This window comes from Ictidomys tridecemlineatus, chromosome 11 (genome assembly GCF_052094955.1).
Source record: "Ictidomys tridecemlineatus isolate mIctTri1 chromosome 11, mIctTri1.hap1, whole genome shotgun sequence".
In the NCBI taxonomy this organism is placed as follows: domain Eukaryota; kingdom Metazoa; phylum Chordata; class Mammalia; order Rodentia; family Sciuridae; genus Ictidomys; species Ictidomys tridecemlineatus.
This window is the reverse complement of record NC_135487.1, coordinates 58,975,790-58,996,408: the sequence shown is the minus strand read 5'-3', so window position 1 is coordinate 58,996,408 and position 20,619 is coordinate 58,975,790. Positions and strand designations below refer to the sequence as shown.

At 34.0% G+C, this 20,619-nt stretch overlaps 1 protein-coding gene across 2 annotated transcripts in view; it reads left to right on the top strand.

Moving 5' to 3' along the window:
* Nucleotides 1-20,619, top strand: part of Erich3 (glutamate rich 3) — a 104,420-nt gene that overhangs the window by 65,315 nt on the left and 18,486 nt on the right. For both annotated transcript variants that reach the window (XM_021730096.3, XM_040288870.2), the window contains 3 exons: nt 1,727-2,007; nt 7,023-7,256; nt 15,699-16,127. In XM_021730096.3, coding sequence (XP_021585771.2) covers nt 1,727-2,007; nt 7,023-7,256; nt 15,699-16,127 — 944 coding nt within the window. The remainder of the gene's footprint in view (nt 1-1,726; nt 2,008-7,022; nt 7,257-15,698; nt 16,128-20,619) is intronic.

The window sequence follows — 20,619 nt, the reverse complement described above, 5'->3', positions numbered from 1 at the left end:
GTGAGGTAAGTTTATTTTCTTATTTCATTTTTCTACAGCTTGATAGCTTGAGTGCAAATCCTTTTAGCTTCCCCCCACCCATGGGGAGATATTGAAATGTTAAGTGATAGAACTCAGTTCTTGCATTTGCTTATTGAGAGAATGTACTAAGACCAATTCCTGTGCTATTTCAAGACTGAACGTGGCTGGAATTCAGTGAAATCTTCAGTTTAAAAAATTGCTATTAGATTTGATTTAGATTGAGGACAATTTTCACATTTTACTATTACTCCTATTGTTCCTGGCTGACAAGTTTTGACTGCACTTGGAAGCCTTTTCACCTGTCCACTACAAGAGACTTAGTTCCCCAGTAGTGTGTGACATGGAGAGAGGGGGCCATGTGAAGTTCTAGAGAAGGAGGAACATTGAAGCTAATGTCTGCCAGACACCTATTCCAAGTCACGGACTGTCTGCGGGCATTGGTGGAAACTTCTACAAATTGTGTTAGTTTCTGGTGAGAGTGGGTGCTTTCTCTGGTGGAAACCCAACTGTGTGACATTTATCTGTGTCACTGATCATCTTAGCAGCTACACCTGTCATGGAACACTATGTTGTACTCCAGTGGAAGGTGATGGAGTCTAACAGTTTTGAGCAAGAATTCCATCTACATACCTACATACATCCAGCTTATCTACTGGATGACCTTGAGCAAGTCATGGAAGCTTTTCAGCTTCAGTTTCTCCATTTGTATAACAGTGACAATTGTTTGGTAATGGTTGGTGGGTGATGAATCCCTTAAGATACTATAAATAGAGTGCCCAGTAAAGAGCGTGGCACAGAGAGTGTATTCAACAATTTATCATTATCATTATCATCATTTTATTAATGTATAGATTATTAGTACTGAAACTCTTAATTTTATACTAACTTTAATACTAACTTAATCAATAGCAAACAATTTATTCACATCACTTTTGTTACAACTGAATAAAAACTTTTTTTTTATGTTATAATACACTCAGACCATCTGGGTGGTTCACCAGATTTGACTTGGCATGACTTCATGACTTCCACAAATTGTTGCCCTTTTTGAGGAACAAAATATTATTGCCATCAAAAATTGCTGGCAGACTGCAGTACAGGCTTCAAAAGGCCACTCAAAAACAATAATGTCAGTTCTATTAGAATTAGGGTGCAGACTCCTGAGTTATTTATTTAAAGGACACAATTATGTGTGACTATGTATGTTTCTTAAAAACATCTGTCATACTTATTTACAGTCAACCTTGTATGCCTTTTGTTGTTGTGTTATTGGGATAATAAATTATCAAAGACTGAATGCCATCTTCTGATTATTTTTATCTCAGCTTCCCTATTTATAAACCTGAATGTTCTTTTATTACATAAGTCTCATTGAAGGACTTTAATTATCTATTTATTATTATATATTAGTTTCTACTCATGACTATTATAAGATAAAAATCTATTTTATGGTACAAATTTTGGTTTGACACTCTAGTTCTTGGTTAATAAGTTGTTTATTTTGTGGGTAAGATTGTTAAGAATTTGTATTCATTGACGAGATTTTAGTATCAATCATTTATTTTTAATTAAATTATGTGTACAGTAGAAAAATATTTCTCATACCATTTCTTACTACAATAAGAGATAAGCACTTTAAAAAGTTTTGAGTTTCTACCTTGCCACATAGAAGTTAATGAACACTTTATGCTAATATTTTTCATAGGTGCATTATTGCAATGGGCCTTGACAAAAAACCATCTTCAATGAAACCTAGGAAAGAGAAAAGCACTGATAAAAGAGAAGAACTGAGGAAGGATAGAGAGAATGGGATATCAAGAAGAAATGAGATGGAGGTGAACAAAACCTCTCTCTCAGCCACTTGTTCAGTTCAAGAAATAAATATGGGAGTCAGAGAAGTGAGAACTGCTATGGAAGAAATGGAACTTAAAGGAAAACAAATACGAAATGATTGGGAAAACAACCAAAGAAATACTTTCAAATATGGTAATAAATTATCATAGGGCTGTTTTGTTGCTGCTGCTATTACTTGAACTCTTAAAATTTTTATCAAAAATATGCATTAAATGTTGCTCCTCAATAGAGATCTTTAGGCAGCTCTGTGTCCGGTAAGGAATCCCCAACCTGCTTCCCTGCTTCTTTGTATGGAGTCCTGCATCCCCTATCTTGGAGGAGTGCACACAGACCCCAAGGGTTGAAGGTGCCTGTTGTGAGGATGAGGGAGTAGAAGAGGAATTTCTGCCTGTGGGAGCCAGAGGCCCTATTGACTTTTGCACAGATCATTTTAACCAAATAGAATTTCACTTATTTCTTTAGGTTTTGAATGTTCTTTAGTGCAAATGAATGGCTTTGTGTCAGGTAGGTATAATCTATATGATTATATGCTGAAGAGTATTCCATCACTAAAAGCAGTTGTCATAGGCTCATGGGTCTGGAGGCTGTCTGCCTTTTTTTTTTTTTTTTTTTTTTTGCTTTTTTGCTTTTTTCTCTTTCCTGCCCTCTGGCTGTCTCCTCTCTCTCTCTCTCTCTCTCTCTCTCTCTCTCTCTATATATATATATATATATATATATATATATATATATATATACACACACACACACACACACACACAACATCAAATATATTTATTTGATATTGTATTAGTCAGTTTTCCCTTGCTGTAAACAAAATACTTATCCATAAAAAACAACAACAACAAAACCCCAAACAACAGTGTACAAAAAGTTTATTTGGGGTCACAGTTTCAGAGGTTCTGTCCATGGCCAACCAACTCCATTTCTCTGGGTCTGAAATGAGCCAGAAATCAGGGTAGAAGGGTGTGGTTGAGGAAAGCTACTTAGTTCATGGTAACCAGGAAGGAGGGGGGTGAAGAGCCAAGAACAAGATATTATCCCCAAGGACATGCACCCAGTGACCTATTTCTTCCAGCCATGCTCCACTTTCCTATAGTTATCACCCAGTAGTCTATTCACACTATGAATCCATCAAATGGATTCATCCACTGGTGATATTACAGCCCCATGATCTAATCATTGCCTAACAGCCCCACCTCTGAAGCTTGTATTGGGAATATGCTTTCAACATATGAGCCTTTGGGCAGACATTAAAAGATTCAAAATAATAATATATGTAGTAGATATAACTATTCCCTGCATTTTACAGGCTGAAATTGGAGAGTCAGACACTAGTAAGAAAGTGGAACTAAGATTCATTAGAGATTTGTCCAGTTCTAAAGCTTAGAAATTCAAACCATGTGCAATCTTCTATTCTGTAAAAGCTCTCCTAGATTCTAGATGGTTGTGGATTTAAAGAATCAGAAAGGGAGAGTGGATGAGTGTCCCTTTTATACCAAGGAGACAAAGCCTAGATTAGAGGAACAATGACTACAGGTTGGGTTGGCCTGTGGAAGGGCCGGCATCCCAGGTATTTTCTTCCTTATCTCATCTTGTTGCTGCCCAAGGGTTCAGAAATATGAGAGAAAAACCACAGATCTATTTTAGCACTGGACTTCATGTTTGCTTATTACTGAAATCATGTGCTTTTCCTAAGAGAGATTTCACTCACAATACTTTTACCCAATTCACCTCTCTCCATGATCCTGCCTAGATTTTATCCTTATCTTGAACTGAGAATTTAAAATATTGGTAGCAGCATCAATCGCAAAGACATTAACACATGAGGATGTGTTTTCACTTGTTTTAACTTTAGTGACATGGAGGTTTATTAAAACCATGTTGAATAGAAAAAAAAGGCTTTCAATTTCTTCATTCTTTTTTTTTTTTTAAACCAACATGGCTAGAACTATGAGACATATACTTTATGCCTAAGATAGAGCTTTCCCCAAGGTCCTTTTACTGTGTTGGCTAGTTAATGGAGTTTAAATAGACATTAAAACAAAACAAAACAATAACAACAATGAAACCCAGCTGGGCTTTGGCTCTGCAGAGCAGCCACTTATGTAGGTAGGAGCTGCAAGAAGTTTGAGTAGAGGGAGGTGGCGGCTGCATTGATGTTGATCTGGTTTTAACTCAAGTCCTCTTTACTGGGGATGGGAAACAATAGGCTAATTAAATTCTCTAGAAGAAGGAAAAGGAGATGAAGGAGCAGAAAAAAAATTATGAAAAAAAGGGAAGAATGCCCAAAAGCATCCCACTAGTCTTTTATACTGAAACCATGATTTGGTAACCCAAAGGTGGCTTGTGACTCACAGAAGGCTGATATTTAGACATGATGATAGTAGGGGTAGAACAAAGCCAGGCAGCCTTTCATTTTATATTCTGAAAGAAAACACAGAAGCTTCTGCAAAAGAGGATACAGGGACCAATCTATGGTTTACTACACGTTCCTTCAATGTTATACTCTATTTTAATAATGTAACTGGAATTATGTCCTAATTGTGTACACTTGTACCGATCTGATTTTAATCAGGTGCCTCCTCTAAACCATACTGCTGTCCAGGGAGTGCATTTTGCATATGATTTCTCTTGCCCTATGATCAGTTCCCTCCACTAAAAAGTCACAACCACTGTTACTACTCGTCTCTGATATTTATTAGGCACCTTCAGTTCCTGGCACTGTGTAAAACATTATTGCTTTTAATTCTATTTATTCATTCTATTTATTCATTGTACTGACCACATTATGAAGATATTAAAGCTTAAAGATGTCAAACAAATTGTTTAAGATCACATAACTATGGAATGCTTTAACTTAGTGTTAGATACATGACTGCCTGACTGCAAACCCCTCATATTTTACCACTATGTAATATGATGGATGGCATTGGAGCAACCACTCATGTCCTGTCTGGCCCCCTGCTTATCTTGTGATCAGGGCAAATATCTTTAAAATGACATATGTATGTGTTCTGCCATTCAGCTTAATCCCTCCACTTTTGAACTCTTCTGCAGTTCCCTAAAATGACCAGTGGCCTTTCTTTGATTCCATTCTATCCCCACTCATCTTCGGGAGGTATGTTCCAAGATGTTCTGCAGATGTCTGAAACCATGGATAGTTCTGAACCCTATCTATATTATGTTTTTTCCTATAATAATAGTTAGGCACAGTGAATAAAGTAATAATAAAATAGAATAATTCTGAGCACATATTCTAATTATTTAAAATTTAGTAATTGTTTAACTTCTAGAATTTTCTATATAATATTTTCATGCTGCATTTGATCACAGATGACTAAAACCACAAAAAATGAAACCTCATTAGAGGGAGGAACTACTGTACTCAGCACAACCTCAAATAATTGACCATGAGTCCTATATAAAAATCCACAGTTATTGAGCCCAGTAGTATTGAAACATTACTGAGGACTCTATATAAAAGCTAGTATAAAACAAATACACTATCTCTTGTGTGTCTACTTTTATTTTCTCATCAAAAATTGGAAGTTTCTTAGTGGGCAGCATTGTCTTATTGTAGGGTTTTAATCTTGCGGTTTTATTCTTGTCTTCATAGGACATTCTCAGTGACAGCTTATTAATTGTTAGTTACCTGGGCCAAGAGATGACTATCCTTTAACCTGGCCAGCAATTCTTGAATCAAAATATAAAAGTTTTATTAGTATTTCCTGTTAGTGTCATGAATTATGAACCAAATTCTTCATCTTCTTGCTTATTTAAAAGATTTTTTTTTAACCTTTGTTTATTTTTTTGTGGTGTTGAGGATCGAACCCAGCACCTGTGCACAGGCCAGGTGAGCATTCCACCACTGAGCCACAGCTCCAGCTGTGGCTTATTTTATAACTCTGTTTTACTGAAGTTCACATTTCTTGTTTAAATGTATTAAATATTTTTTGAAAGTATTTTTGTGAATTCTCTTTTTTACTTTCTTCATTATAGATTTTTATTTCGTTTTGCCTTCTTATATCTCCCACATTTGTTCTCCACATTAACAGAGCTTTCTTTATATGCATAGGGCATCTATTTCTAAATTAAGTTCCTTTTATTGCAGCAGGGTGGACAGCTCTCAAGTAAATTACCCAAGAGGCCCTAACACTGGAAGAGAAGCCAGAATATCTAATAACTAAAACTCACAAAATTGGGAAGCTTTTATTTTCCCTGTGATTTTTATGTTAAGGATAATTATTTATTTGCTTAATTGGTTCTGCATGAGATCCTTCTGCTCTCTATCTTTGGCATGTTGTCACTTCAAGATTTTTAGGGTTTTTTTTTTGGTGGAAGAAAAAGGGGAACAATTAAATATGAAAGGTGAAAAATTATAACCACGAGGGACTGCTGGAGTTTATCTGATATGACAATTTTCTTTTCTTGCTACAGATTTGTTGCACCTCAATTGGGAATGAAGCAAATTTGTGACTGTGACAAGAATAGTTTATTTTGTAAGAATTTTTATACTTGGAATGTGACTATTTCATTTATTGTAGTGATGAATAATATACATGATTTAGCTCTCACCTAGGTATAGAATCCTTCACAATGCTTTTCTTAACGTCCATTTGGTTCTCAAAGGATGTACTATTCATAGCGTTACTTCTCAGAGCCTTTGAACTTATTAATTGAAATTTTCCACGTCACTGTTCATTAACTTGATATCCAAATATTTTGAACATTCTTCATATGAAATATGACCTCATTGGATCTCCAAATTAACTTTCATTATTATAATACTGTTCTCTTCATTTTTAATTTACTTCTCATTTATTGTCTTATCTCAAGTTCCTCTCATTCCCTTTCGGTCATTGTAGATGATGATGTTCATTTGTAAATGAACTTTTATTAGGTTTCAGTCTTGTCATTTGGGGCCTCATTTCTTTTGTGCTCTCGGGTACGTAACTGATTGCTGTCTTCGATCACTTCCTGTTACTTTTCCATGTTCGCTAATTGTGTGAAAAAGAAGCAGCAAAGAAAGGCCCCCAGAAGAGGAGATAATGGAGTCAAAGTTCTCATTAAAGTGAAATAGGTTAAGTATCAGGGATTCTATCTTCATTCTCACAGTGGAGATTTTCTTTTCTTTTTTTTTTTTTCAGAATATGAAGAAGATTTTGAAATAGATGAGGAGAAACAAGATGAGAAAGCTAATGAAGAAGGACAGGCTGATGATCAAATGAATGGAATATCAAAGTCACCCTCAGAGGATGAAAAAGATAATTTAGGCCCTGAGGAGAGTGAAATCTTGTCATTGAAGGCACCAGATGCTGATGACAATGTGAAAGATGAGGATGATGGATGCTCTGAGAGTGAATCGGAAGAGAATAAACAAGGCGAGTTGTTTGGCTTATCCTTGGCTTGGGCTGCTAAATGGGTGTGTGCTTTTCTCTCCCCGATATTTAATAAGATAATCTTTCTTTAAGCAGACGTTTAGAACACGTTACATAACCACAGGATGCTGGACAATCAACCTCCCATAGGTATCCAAATTTCAGATGTGTGCCTTAATCCTCTCTTTCCTTAGTTTGATGGAATTTTTCAATAGGTTTTTAGTCAAAGCTTGTGGTACATCTTCAATTTACTTAGAAAGATACTATATACTTTTTATCACAATTTCCTCTTACACACACACACACACACACACATATGCATGCACACCCTTTGTGCCTTTTGAAAAATGACAAGTAACTCTTGCTCCGTAAAAGGAAAAGCTGAAAATTTGTACCTTTAGTTCTTTCTATTTTTTCCCTCATTTTTTTTCTTTTATTTAACTTATCTTAAGCACAGGATGCAAGCATATTAACTTCATGGAAGAGTTTGTGGCCTCCTTATAATCTTTAACCATAAAATGATTCCAAATGTTCACAGGGAAAATACAGTATTCAGGTAGCAAGAGAAACTTTCATTACCCGAGGCATACATACATTTTTAAGACATTTTAAAAAGACCTTAATACACCAAATTCTGTTCAATACAAGAAGAAATACATTTTTCTGCTTTGTCCTATAAGAGGATTTGGCCAAGGCTCTGTGGTTTCTAGTTAATCAAATATCTTTCTTGATACATCTTGAGCATTTCCCAGCAATAGCAATAAACCTCTCTTATATTTACGTATTTGTACGTTTTTGTAATTTGCTTCTGACTAGAGAACAATGTCACATTATAATTATGTTTTGAATGGCTGTCCAGTTTTTCCATTCTTTTTACCCCTCAAAAATTTTTTTCCTGTATGAAATCCCATAATTTTAAATTTATGGAACACTTTAGGATAATATGAGCAGGGAGTAAGTAATCAAGTAATCACAAAGCAAATAGTTTGCAATTGCACCGTCTTCAAAAAATAATTCAAATAATTCTAAAACTTTATGCACAAGTGTGCAAGGCAATAATCATGACAATGATGATAATAATAATAATAATAATAATAAAATAGAAATCATTTATAGTAAAACAGAATAATTTTGCTAGGAAGCAGAGATGGAACTATGACTATGTTTGCAATAAAAATCTAATCCTGAACTTCCTTATAGCCAAGGTAAAAGGTAAAACAATTCAAAAAAATTAGGATGAAGTTAACTACTAGTAAATTTGAAAACAAGATTTTCACTCATTTTTATTAACTACTTAAGATTAATGGTTAGACACTAAAATATATTTTAATGTTTTCTTGTTTTTTAAAGAAAGTGAAAGAGGAGAGAGAGAGAGAATTTTTTTTTAATATTTACTTTTCAGTTATCGGGGGACACAATACCCTTGTTTGTATGTGGTACTGAGGATCGAACCTGGGTCGCATGCATGCCAGGCGAGCGCGCTACCGCTTGAGCCACATCCCCAGCCCCCATATTTTAATGTTTTCAATCAGGCCTTCTCTATATAATTTCTCTTAATACATATGTTTTATGTTTCTTAGATTAGATATGCCTGATATATATATATACATATATGTATATATATACATATACATTTTCTCATTTTGAATGTGAATTTTGGAATTAAGTTTATGTGCCTATAGGCATAGAGAAGGTTAAAGAAGTCAATGGAAAAGTGATATCACCTGAGTCAATAATTTTAAAGCAATTACACAAGTGACTTGAGCCTGGAAAAGGATTGAACATGTGTTTGCTTGTAAATATATCTGATTTTAAACACAAAAGACTCTTAATTTTTTATTTCTACAATAATGGTGGGAGATTTTCAAGTTGTTGATTTCATGAAGATTCTGGAACTCTGAATATCAGTCACCTAGGGATTAGTTTTGAGCTATGTAATCATGTTGTTTTGGGGTATTGAATGGATTCTTCTAAGACAGCATAATTTGTGTGTGTGTGTGTGTGTGTGTTCGTGTTCAGACAGAGAAGTATGTTAGCAGTATTTCAAAAGGCATCAAATTGATAATGTAATAAATCACATAATAGCTTGCTGTTTATTAAGACTTACTATGTGCTAAGCCTTTTACTAAATGTTTTATATGACATTTCATTTACTTCAAATAATTTGGAAAAACACTTTTTTCTTTTAATCTCCATTTTATAAATAAATAAACTTTGAAATGGTAAATTAAGTAATTCCCAAGGTCACATAGCCAAAAAGTAGTGGAAACAGTTTGCAAATGTTACCCAACTTCAGAGTCTAAAATTTGGAGAAAATCGCATATCTTCAAAATCAGAAAATATCCCGTTGCCTAAAATTAAAGTAAGTCCCTCCAATAGAAGGATTTTGTTTCCTTAAAGCATTTATGTTGAGCCCTTTATCTTATCTACAATTTTTTTGGTCTTACTTTGTTTTTAAAAAGAGGGAATAAAAATGGGCAACTTGTAATTTCACCCACATTTATCTTTTCTCCTCCCTAGACTGAGTTCTGGGTTCACTCTGAGGCTTTTGCTAAGTTCTAGCTCATCCCTCTCCTCTTCCATTACTCTGCCCACTTCAGCACCTCCACAGAGCTTTTTGTTTTATGAAGCTCTCTTCAGGGGTTCATTTTACATTCATTGATTCAATCTGTGTTAAATGTTGTCCTTCAAATTATTTGAACACATTAATAATACATAAATTATTTACACTAGGAAAGCCATGACTGTGTGTTATTCTGTTATTCCTCACAGAGCTGATATAAATATTAAAACTAACACCAATTCTATGGTGTTTTGGTTAACACCATGATGCCTAGGTGCATTTATGCTATATAATTATTATTGGAATTTAAAAAAATACATTTAGCAGCATTGTATAGATACAGAATATAGAATGTTAAATAAGTATGCAATAAAAAATCTATAAGAACAAAGCCAGTCCACAAAGCTTGGAAAATTTAATGGTCAAAAATTAAGTTGGTCAGTTGTTTTCTTTTGTTGTTTTGATATTGATGTCATCAAACTATCCTTTTAAAAGGTCCTTTTGCATCCTGGGCATCTACATGAAAACACCATTGTTCTGAAATAAAATCTCAGTGCTTATTGCTCTCTCATTCCTTCACCACCAGGTTCACTTATTTTCCATCCCTTTATTTTGATAATCTACCTTTGCGTTATTCAAAAACACGCCTTTTAGCCTGTGAAGTATCAGAATTATAGATTTCATTCAGCAAATAACTAGCATGTATTTAAAATGATGACATGATAGATTCCTCCACTCTGTTGAAAAGCAAGACAGCATTTCATCTTCAAAAGTGTAAGAGGCATATTGTGACCACTGAAACTCAGACACCAGCCCATCCGTTTTATTGACATGATTAAGAATCTTGCTGTTAGTATTTGGATGTGTTTCATTTGAACCTGCCTGCACCTGTTCCCAGAGGGCAAACAATTGCCCAGGCTGTCACTCTTGTGACAAGTCAGCCCCATTTAAACTGCCAGCTAACAATTGTGCTGGCCCGCCTTGATGAACACACTGTGCTGAGCAGCCCATGAGTGATAGAGTGCTGTGGACTGAACGCTGACTTAGAGAGGACTCTGGTTTAGGAATGATGTGTGAGCCTTCCTATCATTTAAAAAGAATGACAGCCTCCTTTCTCTGCATTTGTGTTGGCAACCCCAGGCACTAATTTACCAGTTGAAAATATATTGTCACAGATGAATGTTATAAGGTTGCAGGGAAAGTATCATGTCACTGGGAATATGCTTTTATTCTTTTATGGACAGTTTGGATGATAGTGTCTACAAGTAAGAGGTAAAGACTAAGTAGCTCCTTATGAGAGGGATGAGGGAGAGACAGAGACAGAAAACAGAAAATCATTTCCTAGTATATGAAGAGAGCAAGACGTGAAGCTTTTTTTTTTTTTTTTTTTTTTACTAGTAAGAAAGATAATGATTTCTTTGGGTTATTTTTCACTCTCTTAGAAGTCATTTTTATAAATGGAGAGTATTCCTCAATCCACAGTCATGTCACAATAATCAAAGTAGGAAGTCACAGCTTTAAGGTGGGTACTTAAATGCAACACCATTCCTTAGTTTACACAAAATATTTTTATATGAGTTATTTCTCTGTGGTCTTAGTTCTTCCCATTATACAACAATGCCACTACCTAGACACTCAGGAAACTTTTGTGAATGAGGGGCTGATTGACTGCATTAATAAACTAAAATATAAAACTTACACAGCAAAATATAAGGAGATTTTTTTCCCTCTGATATATCTATGTTTACTTGTAGTTATTCATTTGAACAAAGTAATGCACATATTTTTTCTCGTTGATGAATTGAGACAATTCATGGCAATTGTCTGTATGAAGACATATGTTCTTATAGCTAATTACTACTCTTACCTGAAATTTAATGTTTTCTATCTCCATTTTCATTAAGCACATATCCATTCTATTATATTTATTGAGTATAAAGCATTTGTCTATTTAGGTATTGTTTAACATAAAGATATTGACTGAATCCTCGTATTTGATATAAAATATTGACAGTTTCAGGAACTCATGAGTATAATCAAGATAGAATTATTCATACAAGTAGTAGTAGAATATATAAATTCATTTGTCATGGCTCATTTGAAGAAAACAGGAGTGTCACTGATATAGATTTTGCCATAAATTCTTAAGACTAAGGAATAAGAAAGGGAGTTGTGGTGAATTTCCACAATTACTTCATTAGTATTTGTTAAGTAGCTGAAATGTATATATATTTACATTTTCATATATTTAATTTATATATATTTATAAACTATATATATATACATGATACTATTTATATAAATACATATGTATTTATATAAATTATATATATCATCGTCAATGTTATAAATAAACCTGGGAAGGTTTTGGCTGCTATATTTTGCTGTATTCATATTACATACTTCAGAGTGTATTATGTGTGCTTTGGACTCCAGAGTGGTTGGCAAAATGAAGATTAACTAAAGTTGAAAAAGGAGGACAGACTATCTCCTGAGTTCTGATCTTGGAGAGAACTATATCCCACTTGTCTTTGAGTGGTGACAGTAGAAAATTACCTAAAAGGAGCAATAGTGAGTCCATGATAGTCAGACCTTCCTGTTTCAGAGTGTTTAAGTAGGTAGAGGGGTTTGGTTTTATTGCCTTGTATCAATGTAATACAGTTGTTTTGCAAAACTTTCTGCTTTGTAGATAATAGCCATTGAATATTATTTAATGTTTTGGACCTCACTTTTTGAATCTAGAAAGAAAGAAGATAGGGACTACTCCATAGCATTAAATAAGATGTTTATAAAGAGTTTACCACCCTGTTTGGTATATAGTAAGTGCATAATCATGATCAAGCTTTATTAATTTTTTCTTCAGTAAATGGTAGCTATAATGACAAAAAATAAAATTTTTTTAGAATATACCATATATATGATAGGAAAAGACTAAAAGTTATAAGGAAATGGTTAATTTGATGAGGTTAAATTTCTGCTATGGAATTTTTATGATGACTTGTAGAGAATAAGTAGAATTATCTCTATTTTAAAGTCTAGAAAACAGAGATTTAGAGAAATTATGTACCATAAGCAAACTCAAAGCTAGTAAGTAGCTGAGTTATGATGGAGACACCTACAGTTTGTGTTACAGAAGAACATATTATTTTATCTCAATTCTATGTTTTATAAAATAAGATTTTATTCACAATGATGAAAAAAATACAGGACTCTTTCTCAAAGAGATATCGATAACATGAAAAGGGAAGAAGGATTTGAGGTCTGATTGTCATGAGAATAAGTCACAGATGCTGCATAGAATGTGAAACAATGGGATAAAACTTGCTGGCTTTGGCCAAGGCATCCAGCACTGAGTGCAGACCTTTTCTTTGCCAAAAGCACCAATAACATGTCCTTTCAGCGTTTATACCAGGAAGAGACAAATGGAATCAAGAAGAGGTAAAGTTGTTTACCAACATGCCTCCAAGAGACATTTTCCCTCCTAATGAAAAAAATTTACATATATGTCCCTAAATTTCCTTTATATGAAAGGTTTTTTTAATATAAAATGTTTTTCATTTCAAAAAAAATAAATAGAAATCATTTTGAAAATCTCATTCCATGGCCCTGAAGCTTTTTGGAGTTTTTTTTGTAAGCAAAATCTTACTCTAGTCTGTATGGAAAATGAGAGCAAGAAATGAGGCTGAAACTGAATTATACCATGAGGTTAGAGAGAGATTTGAAAACTGAAATGAGTTTATATAGGAGGTCAGGTGCCCTTGCCACTTCAAGGCCATTCATTCTCCTGATCTTTCTTTGCTGAAGGACTGACTCAAAATTGAACCAGAGCGTGTGTCAGCCTTTTGAAATAAAATAATACAATTAATAGAAGCTACTAAAGAAGATAGAAGAGTGTTTATTTTTTATCAAATGAACAATACTCCGGGCCAAAAGAGAGAGTCATCATGCCAATATACTGGTGATAGATGTATTTTTGGAAGCTCAGACTAAGTATAACATTGTATCCTAACTAACTGCAATTAATGAAGGCTATGGATGAAATCGCTAGTAAGCAAGATCTGCTTTTCCTTTTTAAAATAGCTATAAAACCCTTACAAGTGGGGAGATCATGGACCCTAGGGTTTTTGAACTGATACAAATCCAATGGAGAACAATTCTCCTTGATCTGCTATGTTCCCTTGCATATCCAGATTTTGTAAAATGGAAAATAAAGAATAAGTGGCTAAAGTATGTGATTTCTTTGAAGAATAGTGGTCATCTGGTGTGCTTGTCAAGGTACCAGGGAGATAAGAACAAATGGAATTATGCTTAAGGGGTTCTGTTGCTCAAAGGCTTTTTTCTAGTTTTTTTTTTTTTTTTTTTTTTTTGCTATGTAGCATCTCTCAAATCTTAGTGGAAACTCTGATATGTCTCTGTGACTATACATAAAATGCTCAGACCTGTCATAGAGAGCTGATGGGGCTGGAGGGACAGAGAGAAGAGAATAAAGGTAAAGACAGGCATTTTTTTTTCTCTTAAACTCTGTGTTAGCTGCTTCAGCCATCTGTGTAGCTGTCACACAGAAATAAAAGAGAAAAAAATGAATAAGAGCACAGAGAAAAAGAGAAAACAAGAAAGCTAGGCAGCATTTAAGTTTAGGCTATTTCCTTTGAAAATTTTTCTATAATAATAATTATAAACCATATCTATTGGTCAAAAAATTTGTATTTCTGTGCTCCAGAGCAGTGTATACAGTGACTTTTGTGCTATGCATCTTTCTTATAGAGCCTTATAGAGTCAATGCTTATGTTATGTTCTTTTGAGTTTTTTTTTGAAGATTTTTTTGGGTAGTATGCAAACCACTGTTGACTACTTTAAATTTTTAGACCATGTATCTGTAGTACCACCTGAATGGATGACTCAAATCTTTTTTTCTGGCTTGGCAGGCTCATCTCGCAGCTTCTGCACTCTCTGCCTTTTTCAGAGCCCTCCCCTGAACTATGGGAGTTGTGTCACCCTCAGAGGCAAAGAGCCTGCAAGTGCAAAGGAATTTATATTTCCTAGGGTGGCCCATAGCTAGTATCACACTGATCCAAAGGATGAAAACTCAGCTCCATCTTAATTTAATTATAGCCTTTTAGTATAACTTAGACATCAGAGGTCCCTGTTGGAACAGGCTAAGGTTGAGTCCTTGTTTCAAATAGCTCCTTGGCTGATTACTTCTCTTCCTGGCCTGGGTTCCTCCATTCCCTTAATGCTTCTCCTGGAGCATATTTTCAATACAGTACTTGCACTTGTAGTTTGATCTCAATGCCTTGCTTCAGGGCAACTAGAAGAATGACAATATCTCCTTCAACACACACACACACACACACACACTCACATAAACACATACACACATCATTTAATAACATTTATTAAATATCAACATAATGGGTAAATGCACAGATCTTACCAGGGTGGTGAATACTATGGTAGACAAAAATAGGAGGATCATACACAGAGAATACTAGGTCTATACAAGAGGATAAATAAATACATGCCTCGCTATCAAAGCAAAGGATAATTCATTTTTTTTCTATAACAAAGTAGATATTTAGAAAGATTTTCCAATAAAATGAGTTTCAAAATGCAAATCAAAACAATAGGTTTGGGTTTTGATTAAATAGAAGCTTTTATGAAAAACTTTTATAGTTCATAGATTAGATAGAATTTTCTTTATTATGATGATTATGTGGGAAATGTTGGAAAAGAAAATCAAGTCTACTAACTCTATTTTTAGAAAGTTTAGTATGATTTATTACTAATATAATCATTACTAATATAGTTTCCACAATTAAATGAGATTCTTTATGGAACAACAATAATATCATCATATTTATCTCCCGTTTATATTAAAACAGCTTCAACAATCTCATCCGGAAGTCACCCATATTCTAGTGACAGTGAAGATGATCTTGCAGAAAGAGGCAGTGAAGTGCATGTTGAAAACAGTACGCAAGAAAGTCCTAGAAGTTCATCTGCTCAGGAGCTGAGTGAAAATGGTGAGTCAGAAAAATCCCATCATCTAATTGAGGAATCCTTAGAAATTGAAACTGAAGACCAAGATATAACAAAAGCAGCTGTGGAGACCCAGTCTCTGCCAAGAGAGGAAAGCTGTGAGAACCTTCTTGAAGAAATGCAGAAAGGAACCCAACAGATTGCAGAGAATTTATTTGAGAAGTCCAGGAAACCTACCTCCAAGGAAGAAAAGGAAAAGAGTAAGCTTTGGGAAGTAGGCACCGCTAAGGTGAAGGACAAATCAGCAGGTCTCCCTGAGGTGGAGAAAGAGGGTAAGTATGGCCTCTGAGTTGACTTGCCATTGTCCCCATGCATGGAAGCTGATTTTGGCCATTGCATACTGCCCAAACTTGGGAAATACTGCTGTGATATGGTAGAGGGATTCAATATTTTCCCTTTTGTCTCTTTGTCACATAATCATACGTGTATTTTCGGCTTGCTGATTTCCTTCTATTGCATTTTAAAAATTATTTGACAATTCTTACACAATGTGTTTCCTATTTTTCTGTACATTCTTTCCTATGGAAATTCTATCTCAAGAATCAAATAAAGCACAATACATATCTGAAAGCTTGCAAGGGTTATGTGTGGCTTCTTAGAGTTTAATACTAGCAACGTTCTTTGTTGTTAGCTATATGTGCACTTATCCATAGCTTACTTTGATAGAAGCTTACCATGCTCTAAGCACAGTTCTAAAGGCATATATTAACTCATCATATCTTGCAAGAGCCCTGTCTTTCCAAGGGTGAGGTAATGCAATCATTATCTCTTTTCGACAGATGGGGAAAAAAAATATCTTGAAGAGGTTAGGTGAGTTGCCAAGTATCATACAGCTAATTTGGGGCCTTTCAAGGATTTGAGTTCAGGCATAGTGGTTCCAGAGTTTCCAAAGATTTCCTACTGCATCCTTGTAGTTGAAATTTAGATTTAGGTAAAATTATAAGAATCGCCTAAGACACCCTAAACTTGACTTGGAGTTCTATAAAATCGAGTTCTTTGTTATACCTGGTGGCATTTAACATGGCAAGACTAAGGAATGTCGAGACCAGAAGACCCCAGGACCTTAGATACATGGAAGGCCTCATGATTTTCTAACCTTTGGGAGAATAGTGAAAGAACCAGTGGACAGCTGGATGCAGGGATCTCACAAAGTGTCTTGTGCCCCGTCACTAGTTGCCCCCCTTCCCCCTTCCTTGCTCTTTTATCAGTGTCCGCTGCCAATGCAGAAACCATTCCTGATTCCATGATAACATTTTTCAATTTTTAATGTTATGAAAATCCAGGTGTGTTTTAAAGACTTGCAAATAATTTTAATGTTGATATTTCAGCCCTTAAAAGTGGTTATTCCTGGAGCCCACAACTAGGAATGAAGGATGATAAATAGTTATTTTTCCATTCTGTTCAATTGTTAATATTAACATTGTACTGTGTGCTGAGCATCATAGTCAATAAAAAACATGTTAGAGAGTTCTTGACACACAAATAACTGGACAAAGTTTAGTAGTTATCCAAAAAAGCAGAGAAGGTTCAAAATACCGTGAGCCTTCAAAGAAAGAAAAGTCTCTCTCTCTTTTTTTTTTTTGTTTAGAGATACCCTGAAAGTTTTCATGAAGAACAGGCTTGAGGACTTTAAAGGTCAGATACAATTTTGGGGGTTGAATGCAGGATGATAAAAGCATTCCACATACTAGTATGCAATGACCTTAAAATAAGTTATCAATAATAACCATGGTATAAGCTAATAATTGTTTCTATATTTTTAAATGGCCCACAAAATCCTAGAAATGTACTATTTGAGTCTTTACCGAAAAAGTTTGTTAATCCTTCCCTAAAATTATAATACAAACTCTCAACATTTTCAAACCGTTTTTGCCATCATGAATCAAAATTCCTGTTAAAATATATTTGAAATCCTTTCATAAAATAATTTAAATCTTTGGTCTCAGATTTCATGGTTAAATTATAGTATATCAGAACATTTCTAGATTATTATATAACAGAAATTTTGCATAATTTGGAAAGCTGTTAATTAAAAAAAATAGAGGGATGGGTTGGGGTGTAACTCAGACGTAGAGTGCTTGCCTAGCATGCCTGAGGCCCTGGGTTAAATCCCCAGCACTGCAAAAGAAAAAGTAAAAAGGTAGAGTTGTTAAAGTTCAGTAGTAGCATTGATATTACTACTAATATTTTGTGTTTCTACTTCAGAAAGCTACATTGTTTACCTTTTGTAAAGTAGGATGCACATAAAACAGGTTATAATTAGGCAATAGAATAGCAATAGCAGAAATATACTATGATCATGTCACTTAGAAAAGAGAAGGGTTTTCCCTCCTTTGATTAGTGAAATGATAAATATATTGGTTTATTATTTTTTCTCAACTACACTGGAAACCTGTTTTTAACTTGATAACTTCAACAATTTAAAAACATTTTGTAGTTATTTTTTTTAATTAAGGGAAGTTCAACAGTAGATGGCAAGTTGAGGGACTATTTATTTTTGTTAAGCTCTAATATTTGTGCTAAGTCTTTTTATTAATGTTTATTCTTCATTTCACCTAATGCATACACGGAATAACGTTTAGAAAATAGAGAAAGATAGTTTCAAATAATCATCCATAGGTTTATCTTGCAATAAAAACAACTTCATATTTCTAAACCTAAGGTTGAAAAAGCTATGTTGTCATATTTTTATAAAATGTGTACTTCTTTGTATCTTAATGTTATACCATGATCATTTTCCATGCTATTATATAATCTTTATAAGCATATTTAATGTCTGTGTTCTATTCTGTAATTTTTCTCATGTACAAACCATTTTACAATGTTGCATATTTTCTTATTTTCACTATTATTAGTAGTAGTACTTTAGTACTTAATTACCTTTATTATTTCAAATTTGTAATTATTTCCTTCAGATGGGTTCCGAGAAGAATAGTTTCTGGTTCAAAAGTTAATTGTTTTGATAAACTATTTTTATTTTTTAAGGTGGATGGCTTTAATCAAATTGAATAGCAAAATATGAAGACATTTTAGTAATTGTTTCCACATGTAATTATGTTGTCTACGATGTTACAACACAGAGTAAAGCACTAGGCTTCAGAGGTCACTCTACAAAAAGTCTCTTTTACCTACTGAACTAAAATCTAATTCCTTTAAATAAAATAGTTTTTTTTAACAAATCAGCTATGCCAAACACTAATTTTTTCTCTATTATAAGCTAATTTTTAAAATGTCGTTTTAGATGATCATTCCAAATACTTTTTATATTTAAAACACCTTAAAATGTCCCTAAGATAAAGTTCTTTACCTTTTTAAAATTGGTTCTTTTTAGTTACACATTACTATACAATATACTATGGCATCTTTATAGAAGCATGGGATATAATTTGTTTTAATTCAATACCCAGTATTTGTCTTTCCCCTCCCTTTCTCCTATCACCTGTTCTCTTTCCTTTACTCTATTGATCTTTCTGCTATTTACTTATAGTTTTCTTGAGCTTTTTTAAAATTAGTGTAATGTGGATGTACATGATAGTGAGATTCAGTATATTATATTCATAGATGCACATAGGAAAATTATGTCAAATTCATTCCACTGACTTTTCCTATCCCATCCCTCCTTTCTTCATTTTATTTTTCTTTGTTTATTCCTCTGATCTTCATTATTTTAATTCACTCCCCTTATTTTGGATTAGCTTCTGCATATCAAAGAAGTATTTAACCTTTGTTTTTCTGTGGATGGCTTATTTCACTTAGCATGATTGTCTTCAGTTTCATCCATTTACCAGCAAATGCTATAATTTCATTTTTCTTTTTAGCTGAGTAATACTCATTGTCTATATATCACATTTTCTTCATCCACTCATCTATTGAAGGGCACCCCGGTTGACTCCATAGCTTAGCTAATGTGAATTGTGCAGCTGTAAACACTGATGTGGCTGTCACTGTATGCTGATTTTAAGTCCTTTGGGTATATACTGAGGAGTGGGATAACTGGGTTATATGGTGGTTCTATTCCTAGTTTTTTGAGGAAACTCCATACTGTTTTCTAGAGCAGTTACACTAATTTGCCACCCCACTAAGAATGTATGATTGTACCCTTCCCCCCACATCCTTGCTAACATTTATTGTTACTTGTATTTTTGATAGTTACCATTCTGACTAGAGTGAGATGAAATCTCAGTATAGTTTTGATTTGCGTTTCTCTAATTGAAATGTTGAACATTTTTCATATATTTATTGATATTTCATATTTTTTCTTTTGAGAAATGTTTAGTTCCTTTGCCATTTATTGATTGGTTTATTTGGGGGGTTTTGGTGTTAATTTTTTTGAGTTATTTGTATATCCTGGATATTAATGCCTTATTTGAGGAGCAGGGGACCAAGATTTTCTTCCATTCTGCAGGTTCTTTTTTCACATTCTTGATTGTTTCCTTTGCTGTAAGAAAGCTTTTTAATTTGATGTCATCCCATTTGTTGACTTTTAATTTTACTTCTTGTACCTTAGGAATCTTGTTAAGAAAGTCAGTTTCTGAGCCAATGTTTTGGAATATTGGGCCTACATTTTCTTCTAGCAGGTGCAGTATTTTTGGACTAATTCCAGAAACGATTTTTGATCACTTTGTGTTGATTTTTGTATAGGGTGAGAGATAGAGGTTGAATTTCATTCTACTACATATAGATTTTCAGGTTTCCCAACACCATTTTAAAAGAGACTCTCTTTTATCCAACAGATGTTTTTAGTGTCTTTGCTAGTATGAGATA